Below are 18,513 nucleotides of genomic sequence, written 5' to 3'. Positions count from 1 at the left end.
ATTGAAGGTAATTAGCAGCACAATAGATTAAGTTTGGAGAACATGTTGCTTTGGTAAAAAATTATGTAATTATGGTGGGGTTTTTTGGGTTTTTTTTTTTTGTTTCACCAGAAGACGGTCAAACAGAAGAATAAAACCTCAACCCTGTCTAAGTACACTTAAGGTGACAAATGTTTGTGTTCTGAAACCTTTCAGATGAGTAATGAGATCATCCGTCTGTGCAGTGAAAACATCTCTCTGGACGATATCTTCGAGGGCCAGTTGACATCCAGCAAGCGAGTCCTCGACGACTGCATCCAGTGTTGCACGTCCTGGAAGGACACTTACTTGCATGTCTCAAAGCTTCATCACAAGTAGGACAAAAGTAGCCTCTCTGTTGAATTTCTGAAACATTCTCTGAGGCTAATGTGGTTAGAAATATTTGTTATGTAGATATTGTGAACCACTGCAGTAAAACTGATTGTAAAATTAAGTGGTTGGACACATTTAGGATATATTTACACTTGAAATAGGTTTTTCTGTTTATTTTTATTTCCGGCTATGTTAAGTACAAATAGTGCATATATGAGAGCATGTACATTACTTTCTATACATGCTTCCTGTCTTAACCAGGAAGCTCTTAGAAGAGTGTTTAAAGTTGAACACTTGCATTTAAAGGTATCAGTTTATTCTGTGGTGTAGCAGTCTTCTTCTGCTTCTCTCCTGGCAGGCATTCTCACAAAGGCTGGGTTCTGGACAAAACAAAGTTTTTCGTGGGGATTGATGCCTTCATTTTGAGGCTCAGCAACCTGCTTGAGGTCAGCTTATCTTTGTTTGATTGGTTTTCTTTGTGCTGGTTTCGATGAGTCATCGTTTCAGAATGATTTGAACTAACCTCAGAAAACAGCAACTGTAGCCAGAATCAGAAATCCATCAGACAAAATTCTGGGAGAAATTGAGAATCTGCTCCCTGTGTACCGACAGCAAGAAATAATATTCCAGTGAAACAGCTGCAGCCAAACCGTCTAAGTCCTAAACGCAGCGCCGGCGATTCAGTCAAATTTGCTTTACTGTAATTCCGCCACACTTTGCGCTGTCTGAAAATTTCCAACGGTTTCTGAAAGGGGAGACGTTGCGCTTTCCAGCCAATCTCGGGTTATTACGGTAATTTCACCCCCACTGTAGCAGGGAGTGAAATTACACTTTTATAGTAAATTGCGAAAATAACTTGCTAGATATTGAAAGTTCCAATTGTTATGGATAAATGGGCAAATATATTTACTCACAGGACATTTAAAGAACTGCGAACAATTAAGATAAGCAAAAATATCCAGGTGGACACTTTAAATTTAGGACATAAAGGGTTTTAAGCAGTGTTGTTGTTATTTGCAGCATTGTTTTATTCATAACCCTTTCTTATTGTTATTGTTTATTACTTTTGTATGTGTTCCCATAATCCATCAGGTCTGTGACTGCCAGTACCAGTTTGCCCGTTGGGACGACGGCCGGAAAAGAGATATGCCCTGCTTCAGAGGCAGCACCGGACCAGAGCTGACCCGCAACCTGCTGAAGATAGAGACCAGCTTCCACCAAGGACTGCAGAACCTGCGCGCATTTGACAAGGGGATCCTTGATGTCCAACATCCCACGTGGAGTAAGGAGTTCAGCAGGTTGGTCTGCTGCTGTTCAGTTTAGAGCAAAAACTGTGGCTAGAGATGAATGTTGCAGTTAGACTTCTTTGTTTTTGTTTCTTGATGAGTCATTTAGCCTTTTTTTCAAGCTGTTAGACTAAGAACCTCCATCGGTTTGGACTATTCTAGAAGTTCAGTCATATGCATAATTCAAATGTCAGGAACAGATCAGATTTAAAGGAGGTGGAGGAGATTATTATGTAAATTGAGCTTTATATGATGCTTTATTGTTTCTCCCGCATCAAAAACATACTTGAAGTTTTGCTTTGATTCTTTCATGGATGTTTGAGAAATCCTTGAATCTCTTTGGCAGCCATTGAGAGGTACCTTAACACCTGCTCAAACAAAGAGCTGCTGTTTTACCCAAAGCTCCTCCTGGGAGCTGTAGTACCCAGCCGAACTTCCGCCTCACAGAGCACTCCTTCCCCGCACCTCCACATTCAGCTCCTCTAGACTAGTGGCAGCAGCAATTGGCAAACACCTGGCGCAGCTGTGCACCTGCTGAGCTCCTAAGAACAGTTGTAAACCACATTATGGAGAAGCACTGAGGTGATGACGTGCTGAAGGCAGAGAGTGAAAGAGGATAGAAACCTGTTAAAGAAACTTGGGGTAATTTCAAGACAATGATGCAGAAATTTTGATTTATACAGTATTTTTATAACCATAGATGGTAAAAGTTACTTAATTGTGCTATAAAAGCAAAATGCTGGTAATCTAGCAGGCATTTATCTATATGTAATTTCATTATATCTTGACTTCCAGAAGCTACATTTAGATAACTGATTTTAGATAATATCCGCTTTTTTACATCAAACAAATATTTAAACTATTCTTTTATTGTATAAGTTTACAGGTATTCTCCCAGCATTTTTTTTTTCACAAAAAAAACTAACACATATAAACAGCAACAAATTGAATGAACATATTAATAAAGTTTTGATGAGTTCAAACATAAGTTTGTCCAAAACACATTTGTTATTGTATTGTGGGCGAATGGTTTTTAGTAATATCCACATTTTCTTTTGCTTGTTTTGTTGAAAATATGCTAAAAATGTTAATTTTGTCAGAACATTAAAGAATAGTGTGAATGCACAAGAACCGATCAGTGTCTGTCACAGCAACACCTCTGCTTTCTGCGTCGACTCTGGTTTAGGTTAAAAAATGCTCCATAAATCTATATTTAGCAATTAATATACACATTACAACTCCAATTACCGATGTAAATAATCCTTCATATTTTCCTTGACATGAACATTAGATTGGAGGGGTCAGACACAGAGCCACATTAGTAGGAAAAATCGGCAGTGCTGGCTCTGAACGGCCCCGGCTAATGGCTGTTATCGAGTTAATTAGTTTACAATCTCTTCATTCAGTCTTATTGAAAAAAGCAATGAAGGACAATAATAACTCTCAGCCCATTCCTGTCACATCAAGGAGACCAGTACTGGTCCATGTGACTCATCTGTATTGCTTGTTTACCTTAGTGTGCATATATAGAATTGAATAAACTAATAAGGAAGTCTCTACCTTATTAGTTGTTTAGTTGCAGTTGTTTTTTTTACTAAACAACTGCAAAATGCTCATTTTATTACACATAACAATTAAATGTACTACAAATGAGCTTTTACTTTTACAGAAAGTAAAAGGAAAATAATAGAATACTTAATTGACAATAATGCATAAATGCAGTGCAGTAATGATAGCAAAGTAAAGTAAAACATACTCAGTATGTTAACACCCTTAGCTTATACTATATAGATATACAGTAGATATTGTATATCTCAATGTAAACATAAGCCATGAAAGATTTAGGGTACATTCAGACCAGCTCAGCTTAGTTGCTTTAATCAAACTCTGATTCATTTGTTTGGAAAGTCTGGTTTGTTTGAGAAGATGCGAATGTGCAATCAAACTCTGATGTGGACCAAAAAAGGAAACTCTGGTCTGCCCAAAAACCCACATCTCAGTATGGTTAAAGTGATCTCTGGTGTGATTTGAATGCATGTGTGAATTCCAAGCAGACTAGATACCGCTACAAAAGCAAGAAGCAGAGTAAACCACATGGCATTCTGAGTAAATACAACCCAAATAATAATGTGAATGTGGGACAAAAGGCTCGTGGAAGAGAAATCATACATGTGCTAAAATCTGACGCCACTCCATTTTTGTACATGTCATGAAGAGGGAGGTTGTGCTTATCTCTTCTTCAGAGGTTTTCATGTCGTTTCCTTCAGTGGTTTTTGGTGCAGCGCCACCATGTGTGGGGAGGGGAACATGTTGCTCAAAGGGTTTGGTTCATTTGGCAGTGCAGTGTGAAAGCAAACCGCACCAGCTGAAAATGTAACAAATGTTGCAACTTTGGTCCTCAATCTACGAGACTATCTTGTGTGAAAACACACTTAAGCTCTATGAACCAGCTGTGAAAATATGACATTGAAAAATTAATTACCACTGTTTTCCTCTCATTACTGAAATTATTTCTGATTTTTGAATGTTTAACTTCACAAATGTCCCCCACATCATTTCTCCTTTTAGTTTGCTGCAGCATTTTTACAGATTTTTTTGCATTTTAATTTTGGGGCTTCGGGATAACAAAGAACTGAAAGAGCTCAGCTTAGAAGTAAAAATGGGTGGAGTGGATATTCTGCATCACTCTGCTACAAGTTGACTTGAGTGATGTTGTTCATGTCTTTTATGTGATGGTTTGCCGTTTTATTAGGTTTTGTACATTTGTAAAGGATCTGGAAATGATGACCCAGGAGTTGATGAATTCAGCTTTCCGGACCGTGAACACAGTTCAGGAAGGAGTCAGGCTTCTGGACATTTTCAGTCCGATGTCCACACGCAAGGTGTTTGACAAACACTCACATTTCACAACATGTTCATTTTTACTCAATGGACAACCTTTTAAATTCCCATCTTTAGCCTTTCCTGTTTATTCTCTCTGACGTTCTCTTCTTATGTTGATCTGTGCCGTCACAGGCCATACGGCGCACAATGGAGGAGAAGTCAGAGGAAGTGTACAGCATCTTCAGCAAAGAACTTAAATTGGTGAAGGAGGCAGTGGACCAAAGGGGTCGCTGTTATCCTGATCACATGCCACAAGTTGTGGGGCAGGTCATGTGGGCCAAAGCTCTCCAGCAGCGCCTAGAAAAACCCATGGAGGTACATCTATCAGGCTCTCTTTTGCGCCGAAATTTAGTAAAAACTGTTTTCTTACTGTTACTCATGGTCTCTTCCAGATCCTTCAGAAGTGCTCCTTTATGCCGGAATCTTCCAACCGCAAGCAGATCATTTTTACCTATGTGCAGGTGAACCAGATCCTGGCTGAGATTGTGAGGAAAAACTTCTTTGACTGGACTCAGAACTTGGATGGACAGTACCTGAAGAAACTGCAGCAGACTCTCTTGGTGCGCCTCAAGGGCGCTCGCTCCAGGCTGGAAATCAATTTCGACAAGTAGGTCAAAATTAGAAAAACAGAAAGAAATAGTCATGAATTTTTATGTGGTTAGAATTGAGTTTGTGCTTGAGTGTCTTTGGTTATAGACAGCAATCCTTTTCAGTTATATGGTTTGGCTTGAAAAATTAAATTAATCTGAGAACATTAATGTTACACACAAACACCGAAAAACTTACAATTTTCACAAATATAAAATTCATTGTAATTTTTGATTTTTCAACTGCCCAACCCCAACTCCAAAATGCTGGTTGCTTTCGGGAAGTAAAAAACCTTTCACACAGAAACCTGATTGCGGTGACCTTTAATTAGTAGTATGAATAACCATGCATAAAGAAGAATAGGATTTTAGCAAAAAAAACAGAATTGAGCATCCAGACCTACTGACAAGACCTTTTTCAACAGACCAACTGAAAGTCCCAGACCAGTTAGAGTGCTCATAGTACTGAAATATACTGTACCTTAACTGGCTGCTTTGCAATTGCCAGCCAGTATTGTCAGGTAGCATTGAGCTTAGGTATTTCAGCTTCCCCAGCTGCATTTTTGTCAGGTCTAAATACCTATTAAACAAACACAGGAAAGACAAGAGAGTTAGATTCTTTGTTTCTCGCGAGGAGAGCAGACAGAGATGTGCTTTCAGTTACAAATCTCCAACCGCTCTGAAACACATCTGTCTGTTCCTCTCTTTTATTGTTCTTCGGAACCCTCTCACACTGAGCACTGCAACTCTATGGGGTGGGGTCAAAGCATTTTAGTTGCAGTGCTAAAAGACAATCACTAAACTAAACACATGTTATCTACAATCTAAATCCTTCTTGCTCCAGGCACGGCGTCGAATAGGACACGTTGTATAGCTTCAAAGCTGGCACAGAGCAGAGTTTATTGCAGGACTGTAAAACTCTGCTGGGAGCAACTAACACCTCTGTCTTGTAGGAAGTCCTGCAGGGCAACAGCTGCTGAGAGTAGCTGTCACCTCTCTCTTCCAAGGAGGGATTAGGAAGGAATCAGAATTAATTAACATACAGAAACATTATCTAAATGTAACTACAAGGCTACATGATACAACAAATATTTGATAATTACTAATAATACAATTTACCCAACAATTTTCTTTTGAATATTTAAATTTTCTCTGTGGAATAGCCCATAATTAGTCTGTGTTTTATAACATTGAACTGGCAAAACATGGATCAGAACCACAATCAATGAACACAGGGTAGTACAAAGTTTTCAGATTACAATTGAATTGAAAGTATTATGAACATTTGTCTCCCCATAACTAATGAAAATGCTTTATGTCAAACACTGTTTGATCCAGCAACCTGTTGAGGCTGTTTTCTGAGATCCAGTACTGGGACCGAATGAAGTTTGAGATCCCACAGATTGTATCTGACATGTACCAGAGCAGGGAAGAGATCCGGCTCCTCCGGGAGAGAGTGCTGCTGCTCATCAGGAACTACAACAGGTCTCATCTATACTTGCTTCAACTGTGGATTACAGTACACCTACCTTCAAGTTAAATATAAACCATTCAACTTTTTTTAATTTTTTTTATTTCTGCAATGTTTTTTGTTGTTGCTGTCAGGATTGTTGGAATGCTCTCTCGTGAAGAGCTGGGTCTATTCCGGGAGCGGATCCGTTTCCTTGACAAGAAGGTGGAGCCCGGCATGACCAAGTTGCTTTGGTTGTCCCAAGGAGCTTCGAACCACTTCATCAACGATTCCCTTCTCCACATTGACAAGGTTTAACACAAACCTGCTAATCCTCTCTCGGTAGTTTTTGAATACAGTGGAGCCTCTGTATTCATGGAGATTAGGCACAGAGACTGCTGGCAAATTGCTACAATCCACCAATACTTGAGACAACCACTAAAAATGTTTTAAACTGCTTATTTCAATAATTCTAAGACTGAATATACCTTAATATACCTCAACACACAACAGAAATTGTTTACCATGGAAGCTAATATTCACAGGCTTCTTTTTTTCTGCTCTTGGGATTACAGCCTATTTTGATTTCTTTAATAAAGCGGACACGTCCTTCTTTTCTCTCTTTTCATTACCTCTCCAGGTCCAGTCTGTCATTGATGGTTACAAAGTTTCCAATCTGTCCATCTCCAACCTCTGTAGGCAGATCAGTGAAACTTTGCTGGTTAAAATAGATGGGAAGACAGTGTACAGGTAATAAGTTCTGATTTCTTCTCTGTTGTGTCACTATGATGGCACACTAACCAAACACGAAACCTTTAAGAAATGAATCAGCTGAGTGGTTCTGTCATTCCAAACCCCCTGCTGTTGGCTAGAAACCTGGAATTTGAGGATGACCAGAATGCTCACCAGCAGAGTCGTCTCCAAGTGCTACGCTCGGTACACCAGGAAATTGTTGCTATCATGACTCAGATTCACACCATCTTTGCCGGGGATGGAGCTGAGGTTGGAACTATGTTTTTATGCTTTTCTATGCTTAAAAATTACTTTCTGGAGTATTAAGTGTGCTTTTATTTTTAAAAAAATATTATTTAACAAGTATGTTAAATGTGCTATGCAAAGGAAAGAGAATTGACCCAGATCTAGACTGCCTTTCAAAAGTATTTACATCCTTGAACTTTGCACTTTTTGTCACATTACGGCCTCAAACCTAGTTGCATTTTATTCAGATTTTCCAACATAGTTCAGAATTGTAAAGTGAAAGGACGTTTTTACTTGTTTCATTAACTGGAATTAAACTGCACCCTTTTCCCTCTCACTTAAGTCAGTACTGTATTTGACATATTTTGCTGCAGTTTCAGAGACAAGTGTTCACTGATATACGGTATATCAGTCTTTAAGAAAAGTTAAATTCTTGAGACAAATTTATGTCCATGTTTCTTTACAGAGCCCAATTTTATAGAAACCATCTATAAGCATCATTTCTTAAAGTCTTGGCACAAATTCTTAAATGCATCTAGATCTGCACTTCGACTAGACCACCTCAGCTGATTAATATGCTTAAATCTAAACCTTTGCTGTATGTTTTGGGTCCTTGTTGTACTGAAAATTTTACTTCCACCCCAGCTTTATGTCTTTTGCAGCTTTTTTCCATCCACCATTAACTCAAGCCAAATATACTATGTTTTCTTTGTTGTAGCAGGCTACAGATACCCGACATTCTTCCAGCATTTGGTCTTCTTTTTGTCATTCTTCAAATAACTCATAATATCTAATCTAATATCTGTGGCATGCATAGTTGGTACCTAGCCTGTCAACAAATTCTTCCATCTCAGCAGTGGCTCTTTGCAGTTCATCCAGAGTTAATATAGAATCTCTTAGAGTAAAGGGCTAGCCAACAAGCGGTATAAATACCTTTGAAGGGCTCTGTATAAATAGATCTAAATAAATGTTTCAAAGATAAATCCTCCTTTTCCTCCCAAAAGATAATTTGCTGTCCACTAATGTGTACTTTGTAAAAACCTGAGCTCTGATGTTGTAGGTCCAGGAACATTGGGAAACATATTCAGAGAAGGTGGACCGGATAGTGGAAGAGGCATTCCGGTTTAACATCAGGGACTCCATGAAGAAACTAAGCAGAGCCATCACCGGGGATAGCAAGACATCTCCCAGTCCGCTGTTCAAAGTGCTAGTACTTCTGCGACAGGCGACTCCTCAAAGCGTGCCAAAGGTAACGCAGACTCACACAGCCTTTTAAAACTACTGTGATGCTGTAAGCTAGAGATTTCTCTTCAAACAGGTCAATACCCACAAAGAATGTTATAAGAAAAATATATATTTTTAAAGGGACAGTATTATGTGAAGTTAGTGTTATTCCTTCATCCAAAACATACCTGGAGTGTTGCTTTGATTTTTTTCATGCATGTTTGAGAATTCTTTTAATCTGGCAACCAGCTGTGCAAAACGCCTGTGGGGTCCAAGCACCTCCTCCTCAGAGTTTCACTTTCTAAACTTCTGAGCTTTTGCATTATACACCAGCCCTTCTCCTGTGACTCCCCCATTCAGCTCCTTCAGACTAACCAGCAGCAATTAGCATCTGCTGATCTCAGTGCAACCCTGAAGGAAATGTTAAAGGTGTAACAGAGGAGTTCTGTTGTGAACTCCTCCTGCTCTTTCTGAAACTCAGAAACTTTCTGAGTTTCAGAAAGAGCAGGAGTTTCTTAAGGAGCCAGAGACCCAATTTCAAGGAGCTAAATGATAAAGTCCAATTTTCTTTAAGTCATATTTGATCTGTACAATATTTTTATTACAACTGAAGGTAACATAGTTACTTGATTGTGCTGTAAAAGGGCACTAGGTGGCTGTTAAACACATGATATTGACTCTTTAAATAGATAAGAAAAGAACAAACAGAAATTGTTCTTTTTGATCCCTCCTGAAGCTAGCAGTTCTGGGCGATGTGTGAGGTCTAAGGTGATCCTAAATTTAAATGTAAATAAAAAAGAGGTTTTGTAGTGCTTAATTTGTGTTTTAAAGAATCACCTTGCTCTGTAATCCAGTTTGGGTTTTTTTGTTTACAGCTGGAGTTCTCGCCGACAATACAGAAACTTGGAGAGAGTGTGAACATTTTGCCTCAGTTGATCAAAATCATCTCTGAATTTAAGCGTCTCCCTGAGCTTCTCTCCAACAAAGGGTCTCTGGCTGTCCCCATATACATCAGCATAGGTTGGTATACAAATATATATCATAGCGTACACCTGCTTCAGTGCTTTTTCATATTTTGTCATGTTATCACTTGATTGTTCTTTACTGGGACTTTATTGGATATAGCAACACAAATGAGCACGCAATTGTGAAGTCAAATAAATATCTCAAAAGTGTGGCATACATTTTTGCATTCTTACCCCTCTAATTATGCACCCCTAAATAAAATGCATTAATATACACAATGTATACTTCCCCAGAGGCTCCTGTGTGGATGTAACATGACAAAATATGGAACAATTAAAAGAATTTAAATATTTTCATAAGAAGCTCAATGATTTTTATCATCTTCCCCATTTTGATTTTGATTGATCACTCAGAGCGAGACGATCGGATTATTAAGACTCAGGCTGCAATTACAGCAGGCATGTCAGCCAATGCCAGGCAACTGGAGGCCTATTTGAAGAGCTGGGGCAAATACAGGCCCATCTGGGAAAATATCAAAGACTACATTATACAACGTTACAGGACAGCCAACACTTCAGTATCGACTTTTGATGCAGATATACAAAGGTATACGATTCCTCTGTCTCTGTTGAAGGAATTTCTGCAAATACATACAGTGTGTTTTGCAAAGACATGTTTTATGAATGGTTGATTAGGATCACAAACAATGTTCCTGTGGTCTCCCAGATACACTGAGAACGCCAGCAGTATTCAACAGGAAGAGACTGTCGTCACCATACAGTTTGTGATGCTGGACTGTTCGCCACTCAAGTCCACCCTGGTGCAACATTGCAATGAATGGCAGAAAAAGTTAACACAGCTTCTCAGCGAGATAGCAAGCACTCATCTAGAAGAACTTTATAACTCAATGAAAAGCAATGCCCAGAGGTGTGCAACAATTTCTTATTCTCCAGCTGTTTTGACACATCAGCACAACAATAAACTAGGAGTAGCACAGTTTTCTGAGATGATAGTATTACCAAGAAGCATTGTTGGCACAAATGCTCTCACTTATTGTGCAAATTTTAGTAATGCTACCTCTTGGATTCAGTATCATACATCAAATCTTATTTATATGATAAAAGTGCACAGCTATGACCAGTTCTCTGACCTAAAGGAGTCCAGTGAATGAATGAAATTCTGGAAGAATATGGGGGAAATCCTTGAGTTTAATAATCTACATTGTTTATGTTCAGGTTGATGAAACCACCGCAGACGCTTGAGGAGCTTAGTGATAGCCTGACTCTTTTAGCGAATCTCAATAGTGGTTTGGCCAACACAGAAGCTCAGATTCCTCTCATCCATGAACGATTTGCCATCCTCGACAAGTATGAAGTCGAAGTGGTGCGCCGTGTAAGTATGCATCTTCTTCACAATGCCTAGAAATTGATTTAAGGTACAGGAGTACATTTTCAATAAACAAAAGTTAACACTGCTTAAATTGGTTGAATATATGTATACATTTTTAAGAAATAACAGCTGTAGGTTATAAACGAGTTATTACCACATAAGGAGTTACAGTATTGTATTGTCACACTTACGCACACATCATTGCCAAGTATGTTATATTAGCTAAAGCATTCTTTATTTTTTCTTGGGAACTGAGCTTCCTACCTCTTACTGATGGATCACAACAGTGTAAACAGATAATTAGTTGTTCAATATTAACTTTTAGGTTTCCTTTTCATAGTATATCAGTTAAAATTTGTTGAGAGTTAATGCTAACATTTCTAACATTTTCCCTATGTTACAATCTACGTAGCTAAACAGTGATAGCTGGCAGACAGAAATTAGGTTATATAGCTTTTTGGTATCTTTGTAGCTTCTGAAAAAGCCATTTTATACGGTTGCCCAGAAAGGTCAACAAAATGTGATAGCCCCAACACACCACCTGAAGCCACAACAACCAAAAGTACAAAGGAAGCTATGCTGAAACAGAATTTATCTGTTAAGTTTCATAATGTAACTTCAGCTTAGCATAGCTTTTGATTTAGCATAACTTCCGTTTTAGCATAGCTTCCGTTTTCCATTCTCTTCAAGATATAGGTATAAAGATTAGACATCAAAATATTACCAGTTCTTTAGAAATAACTGAATGCTTACCCTATGTTTTTCACATGACACTAACTGATGTATTAAATATATTTCAGTGTTTGGTTTATCCATCAGTAATATGACTCTGAAGAAATGAATCATGACTTTAATCCATTGTGTCTTGTTTGCGCCTGCAGGTTCAGGCCATGCGAGAAGATCTGAATGACAAGTGGATTTGGTTTCAGCAGGTGTTGATTAACAGTGACGCCACTCTGTCGAAAGACAAAGAAAAGTTCAAAACCGGCCTCATCCGCTCCTTTGAGGATTTCAAGAAGAAGATCGACGTTGTATTGCAGGAGTTCAATATCAAAGGTTACACATACGTGTTTTACCAGCAACTGGTCTAATTCAACATCAGTCCTAACTTTGGAAACTAGTTACATTCACTAAACAAAACATTGTTGATTCAATAAGCCTTGCACACATTTGTGTATTTGCTTTTTAATGGTTGTCATACGTAAATATCTATGTGGATGTTTGTGTAAGTCTTAATATGCATAACGCTACATTTGCATGTCCAGGTCCTTTTCAGAGCATTTTAAGCTTTGAAACGGCCATGAAACAAATAGAAGAACATCGTACCCAACTGGAGGCTCTAAAGCAGGAGCAAAACACCATTATCAGTGGGCTGGCATTCTTCAGAATCGAACAACCTCCCTGTAAATTCATCATGGCAATGGAAAAGGTCTGAAGTTGCTCTTGGCTCTAACAGTTACATTAGCATTCAGTAATGCAAATGGTGATTGTAAAAAATTTCAACGGATCAATAATTTTCCTAAGTTGTTCCTGAAGTTGTTGTTTTTTTACGCGTCACTTGTGTCTGACAACTTTGTGCCTTTGTGCGCCTTCCCAGGACATGGATCAGCTCCAGGAGGTGTGGGAAATCTCTCAGGAATGGGATGAAAACTGGAAAAACTGGAAGGTTCTTCACCTGTCACAGCTGCAGACCCGGACCATGGAGGAAACAGCGCTGGAGATGTACAAGAGAGTTCGCGCCCTTCAGAGAGATCTCAAGGTTAGTTCTGCTATCCGGTGCAGGGTGATGATCAGCTTAGGCATTATGTAGCAGTTTCTATTATTATTATTATTATTATTATTACTATTATTATTATTATTATTATTATTATCAGTTTTGTCTTTTTAGGTTTCATTTTTGAAAAAATTATTACTGGTATAATCCAATGCATTCCCAGTTACAGACACAGTGAAGCCTCTCCACACCATAGTACTTCCTTTAGACGCATTTCTTAGTGGTTTCCTTTCCAGAGATTTGGGAATGTTTTACTTCCTGCCTCAGGTAGAAGTGAATTGTTTGGCCTCCTTCAAAGTTTTTGACTATAGTTCTCCCTCCATTTCTTATAACAACTTTGTTTTTCAATCTCCTGCTATGTGAGCATCATCAGTGTTTTTTTAATAAAATATAAACTAAATTAGTGTTTGTTACAATGCTTTCTCAAGTGACAACTCAAATTCTGACGAGCTTCCACTTTGTTAATCGGTGGAAAACCATCAGCGTTTGAACATTATGAAGTTAATGTGCTTCATTACACAACAATGGCTTGTGCTACTTAATAAAACGTTTAGTACCTAGTTTGTAGTTTTGGTTTTGATCCAAAATGGTTCTGTCACTGGGTGCAAATGTAAATGATCTAAGCTTTGTAAAGGAAGCTAATCTATTTAGAAAAGCTGTGTTGCTCTGCTAGAAGAGAAAAACCCTTTGGAAGATGTAGAAAATAATTCAATTTCATGGGGTGATTATTTAGTTATGTACTGTTCATAGCAGATCAACAAACACTTTTTTACATTAATAAACCAATTTACATTAGAATGAATCTCACACCACAAACTGGACATCTGCCTTAAAGTAGTTAATCCCATTGACTGCAATCCCAGCTGCGCTAGAAACAACATCATATTTTGTGTGTTTTTACTGCAGGGTAAAGATTGGGAGATAGTTACTTCCTCCAGGGTGAAGCTTGAAAAGTTCAAGCACATCATCCCCCTCATTACTGATCTGAGGAATCCAGCCTTGAGAGACAGGTAACGGTTAAAATGATCTGGCTACGCTTGCAGTCCAAAACTACAGCATGTCCGAACGAGTGTTGTGTCTTTGTTACACGTTTATTATGGTCTGGTGCCTTTCAGACAAGCTCTTCAACTAAATCTTCTGACTCTTTGTCAGTTTTGAGGCTTCTTTCTTATTTCTCCAGGGGCCGTGCAGACCGTTGTAGCATCTGTCCTTAATCGGAAAAAATGGTCTCACGATTATGTGCATAATCCAAGCAGTAAACTCCTAGTGGATTTGTATCATACTAATAACCCTAAAAAGGTTTGGAGTTTTTCATAAAAAATGTGTATTAGTCCCGTAATTGATCCAGTTTGCTGGGCCTCAAACATGAACCCTGTTATCTGTAAAACTATACAACAGTTGCAAAGAGTTGGTGAGTTCTGTTTCGTATGTGGCACCCTCCTCTAGGCACCATGTGTTAGTTTGACACTGATGCATCAAAAGTAAAACAATTGTCATACAATTACATCCTTATATATCTCTGTAAACTTATTCTTCCTGACATAAGAAATCATAAGTCTGATACATTGCATAGTTATTTTAAAGGCCATGAGGGTACTGGGAGAGAATTACTTTAATATAACAGTAACAGTAGCAGCATAAAAACGGTACAGAAGACGATGAGGGACAACATTTGGAATTCTGACTTTAATCTCCGAATTCTGAAAAATTAAGTCAGAATTTTGACTTTTGTCTTAATTTGGTTAAAATTGAGGAAAAAAAATCTGAATTCTGAAATTAAAGTCAGAATCCTAACTTTTTTTAAAAGTCAGTTCAGGGGATTAAATGTCAGAATAAAAACTGTGCCATTTTCATTGTGAATAAAAATGAATAGAGAATTATACAACCAAGCATTACGGCCAGACTAAGACTTTTTTATTATTATTATGGCATTAAAGTCATAATAATAAGAAAATAAAGTCCTATGATAATAAAGTTGAAATAAAACGAGAATAAAATCATAATATTAGGAGACAGAAGTAGTAATTTAATGGGAACTCCTGAACAAAAACTAGATTAAAAATAAAATGAATGTCGAACAACTTGCAAAGGTCTACTCAGTTTTACAAATAAATATTTTAATACATCAGCATCAAATTACTCTCAGTAACAGGACTTTGAAATTATTGTGCAAACAACAGTGTCTGTTTGAAGTAAGATCCAAACGGATTGGTCAGTCTGGTCACGTCAGATATTCGTAATTCAATTGAAGATTTTTTTTTTTGTCAATTTGCATCTTCTTTCTGGTAACGTCACATTTTCATTCTGTTAAGGTTATGACTGTATTTTCACTTTTTCGAAAAAGCCTGAATTCTGAGAAAAAAGTCAGAATTCTTTTTTTCCAGTGGCAATAATTCTCTCTCATAAAGCACAAATTTTTTAATATAAAAGTAAATGCATGTATGTAAACAGATATATATTTTTTTGCCCCTTAACCCTCTATGGCATGACTTTTTATTTTTGTGGGGAAGAAATATTTTCCTGCATTCTTTGGGAGCTTGGTGGTCCCTAATTACATGTCAATCATAAAATCGGACTCTGACACCTCCTGGAACCAGATTTGGGTTTGTTGCCTCAGGGTAACATTGGTCTAGAACACCAAGATTGTCTACACTGATTATGAGAAATGAAATACAAATCAAACAAAAACTATATTCATAAAAAAACTTTTTTTTGGACAAAAATATGTCAAAAATCATGCCCCCCAAAAAATAAAATAAAGGAGCAATGTGAGGTACAGCTATGTGGTTTGTTGCCTGAGGGCAACGCCATGCCATAGAGGGTTAAGGTAGAATTTGTACCTGTTTTTGTTTCAGACACTGGACGCAGATCTGTGAGGATCTAGAGCGCACATTTGACCACACCAGCCCTGACTTCACCCTGGAGAAGATCATTTCTCTGAACCTGGATCATTACGCTTCGGTCATTTCGGAGATCTCTGGGGCTGCCAGTAAGGAGCTCTCCATAGAACAGGTTCGGATCTGATTTCTTGTTGATTCTTCATCTTACTTTACTGTGGAATAATGTTAGGAAAGATCTGAAAATGCAGCAGAGCGACTCTCCTCCATTCTGGCTTCAACTCTGGCAGCTCAAAATTTGCCGTCTTAGTCCTGCCAGCAGCCCCTCTCCCCCATTTCCCTTCCTCACTCTAAACCCTCAAAGGTTACATCAGAGCAGCATTACAGCCAAGTTTGTGCACATTGATGTGTGGAGCAATTAGCATATACAGTTGCCATGCAATTAGCACCTCATTTGTGAAATCAGCCAGTAATTGTTCATTCAGAAACTGGGATTCAATTCAAGGAGCTCTGAGTGAGGAAGAGCCTGAAAGGAGCAGTCGTTTGATGCTTTTAAACTACAAAACTCTAAAATTTTTATGTTAATTCACCATTACAATCTAGTATTTCTGAGACATTCTCCAGGCATAAATACTAGAAAATAATTTTATTGCAACTGTATTTTTAGTCTGTTTGCATTTGTTTTTTCAGGGTCTGATGAATGTCAGGAAGACATGGGATGAAGTATACCTGGACATCGTGCCGTACAAAGAGGAGGGCCACTACAAGCTGCGGTAAGGCGAGTTTTAATGTCAAGCAGAGGAACGATTTCAAAAAGTTACAAATATTGTCACATTTAGCATGGCTCAATACTGTGAGCTGATGCCGCTGTGTAGAGCCTACAGGTGGCAGATTAAAATTTTCTGTCTTAAAAAAATTCTAAAAAAAAAATTTTATCAGCAAATTTACTCATTTCTTTTTTTTTTTTTTTTTTATATTATTTTTATTAATTTTAGATACGTTACAATATAAAGAACAAAGAAGAAACCTGTGCCGCCACACACATACAAACAAACAAACGAACACACACACAAAAAAAAAAAAAAAAATCTACAACAAAATACCCCACAAGCACGAGAAACAGGGTGTCAATCCTCTCCTCCAGTCCACGTCATCCCTCAGCCATCAAGAGCGGGGAAACAAAAGCAGGCAAAATTTACTCATTTCTGATGCATAGCCATCATTTCAATCCTTTCCAATCTAGTTTTAAAACGACAGCGCCGTCAACAGATTTAGAAAGCTTTGAGATGCAATGTGGTGGTAGCGTTTTATACAGAATAACAATGAATTGGCCTTTAACAAGTTGTGGAATTTGTTTTAACCTTAAACTCAAGTACAAAAAAAAAAAAACTGATTCCACACTGACTGCAGGGAAACAATATATTGCAGAGCAAGCACTTTTGTTTTCAAACACTCACAGGAACAGACGGAATCAAAAATATTTATTGTAATGTGAGCATATGATGGCCTTTCATGCTGGTTAGCATTCCAGGACTGATGTATCAATTTAGACGTCACCATTCATGTTCTCTCATCCTCCTCAGAGGGAGTGAAGACGTCTTCCAGATGCTGGACGATAACCAGGTCATTTTGTCCACAATGAAGGCATCCCGCTTCGTTAAAGCCTTCGAGCGAGAGGTGGACCAATGGGAACACCAGCTCACCCACATAATGGACGTCATCGATATGATCCTCTCCGTGCAGCGAAACTGGATTTACTTGGAAGTACACAATTGACCTTGCTCATTCATTGTTTGTGTTTTACAGACCTGCACCAGAAAGCTACATTTCATACAGAAGTTTTTAATCCAAAACAAGCGCTCTTCTCTTTCTCTGTTGCAACCAGTTGTGTTCTTTTTTCCCCCACTCAGAACATTTTCCAAGGAAAGGACATTAGGGAGCAGCTTCCTAATGAGTGCACCGAGTTCGCGGACATCAGTCGCAACTGGAAGATCATAATGGAACGACTCCACGAGAATCCGAACGCCCTGCAGGGAACACATTATCCCGGTACCACAGCAGAGTTCATGTTTCTAATTTATACAATGCATTACAACCTGGCTGGGTCAGCCAATTTTAGCATTAGTGTGTATATTTGGAGGCTGCACAGTGGCGCAGTAGGTAGCACTGTTGCCTTGCAGCAAGAAGGTCCTGGGTTCGATTTCAGGCCCAGGGTCTTTCTGCATGGAGTTTGCAAGTTCTCTCTGTGCATGCGTGGGTTCTCTCTGGGTACTCCAGGTTCCTCCCACAGTCCAAAAACATGACTGTCAGGCTAATTAGTCTCTCTAAATTCTCCCTAGGTGTGTGTGTGTGTGGTTGTTTGTCTCTGTGTTGCCCGGCGGCAGGCTGGCGACCTGTCCAGGGTGTACCCCTCCTAACCCCACTAGGGACAAAGGTGTATATCAAATGGATGGGTGGTGTACATTTGGCAATAAAAATAGTTTTTTCAAATGTAAAAGGAGTTGTTTTGGAGTCAGGTTGGTTGTTTACATTTCTTTAAATTTGTGAAAAATGAATCTGAGATCAAAGATTCAGATCTTTGATTTCAGTCTTTGAGATCAAAGATTGAGATCTGTTTTCTGTATATCTGTGGCAGAAAAAAAGCCACAGATATACAGGTAAACCCAGATGTTTACATACACTATGAAAACCCTATTTTCTCATTGTCTGGCATTAAAACTGGCTAAACCTTTTCTGTTTTAAATCCTTTGGGATTATGAAAATTATTTCTATAGCAATAAATGGCTGG

General features: G+C 38.4%; 1 protein-coding gene across 1 annotated transcript in view; it reads left to right on the top strand.

Annotated features, from left to right (window-relative positions):
• dnah2 (dynein axonemal heavy chain 2) overlaps positions 1-18,513 on the top strand; it is a 66,718-nt gene that overhangs the window by 4,017 nt on the left and 44,188 nt on the right. Inside the window, exons 7-29 of the mRNA XM_023345591.1 lie at positions 196-353; positions 710-797; positions 1,444-1,649; positions 4,390-4,519; positions 4,653-4,835; positions 4,913-5,127; positions 6,446-6,592; positions 6,713-6,869; positions 7,198-7,307; positions 7,430-7,559; positions 8,596-8,784; positions 9,635-9,779; positions 10,139-10,331; positions 10,452-10,652; positions 10,961-11,117; positions 11,996-12,170; positions 12,380-12,543; positions 12,712-12,873; positions 13,795-13,898; positions 15,744-15,900; positions 16,416-16,498; positions 17,309-17,489; positions 17,636-17,774. Of these exons, the coding sequence (XP_023201359.1) occupies positions 196-353; positions 710-797; positions 1,444-1,649; positions 4,390-4,519; positions 4,653-4,835; positions 4,913-5,127; positions 6,446-6,592; positions 6,713-6,869; positions 7,198-7,307; positions 7,430-7,559; positions 8,596-8,784; positions 9,635-9,779; positions 10,139-10,331; positions 10,452-10,652; positions 10,961-11,117; positions 11,996-12,170; positions 12,380-12,543; positions 12,712-12,873; positions 13,795-13,898; positions 15,744-15,900; positions 16,416-16,498; positions 17,309-17,489; positions 17,636-17,774 (3,574 nt within the window). The remainder of the gene's footprint in view (positions 1-195; positions 354-709; positions 798-1,443; positions 1,650-4,389; positions 4,520-4,652; positions 4,836-4,912; positions 5,128-6,445; positions 6,593-6,712; positions 6,870-7,197; positions 7,308-7,429; positions 7,560-8,595; positions 8,785-9,634; positions 9,780-10,138; positions 10,332-10,451; positions 10,653-10,960; positions 11,118-11,995; positions 12,171-12,379; positions 12,544-12,711; positions 12,874-13,794; positions 13,899-15,743; positions 15,901-16,415; positions 16,499-17,308; positions 17,490-17,635; positions 17,775-18,513) is intronic.

The sequence above is a fragment of the Xiphophorus maculatus genome, chromosome 14, assembly GCF_002775205.1.
Source record: "Xiphophorus maculatus strain JP 163 A chromosome 14, X_maculatus-5.0-male, whole genome shotgun sequence".
Taxonomy (NCBI): Eukaryota; Metazoa; Chordata; class Actinopteri; order Cyprinodontiformes; family Poeciliidae; genus Xiphophorus; species Xiphophorus maculatus.
Note: the sequence above shows the minus strand (reverse complement) of the source record. Positions and strands in the feature narration are given on the sequence as shown.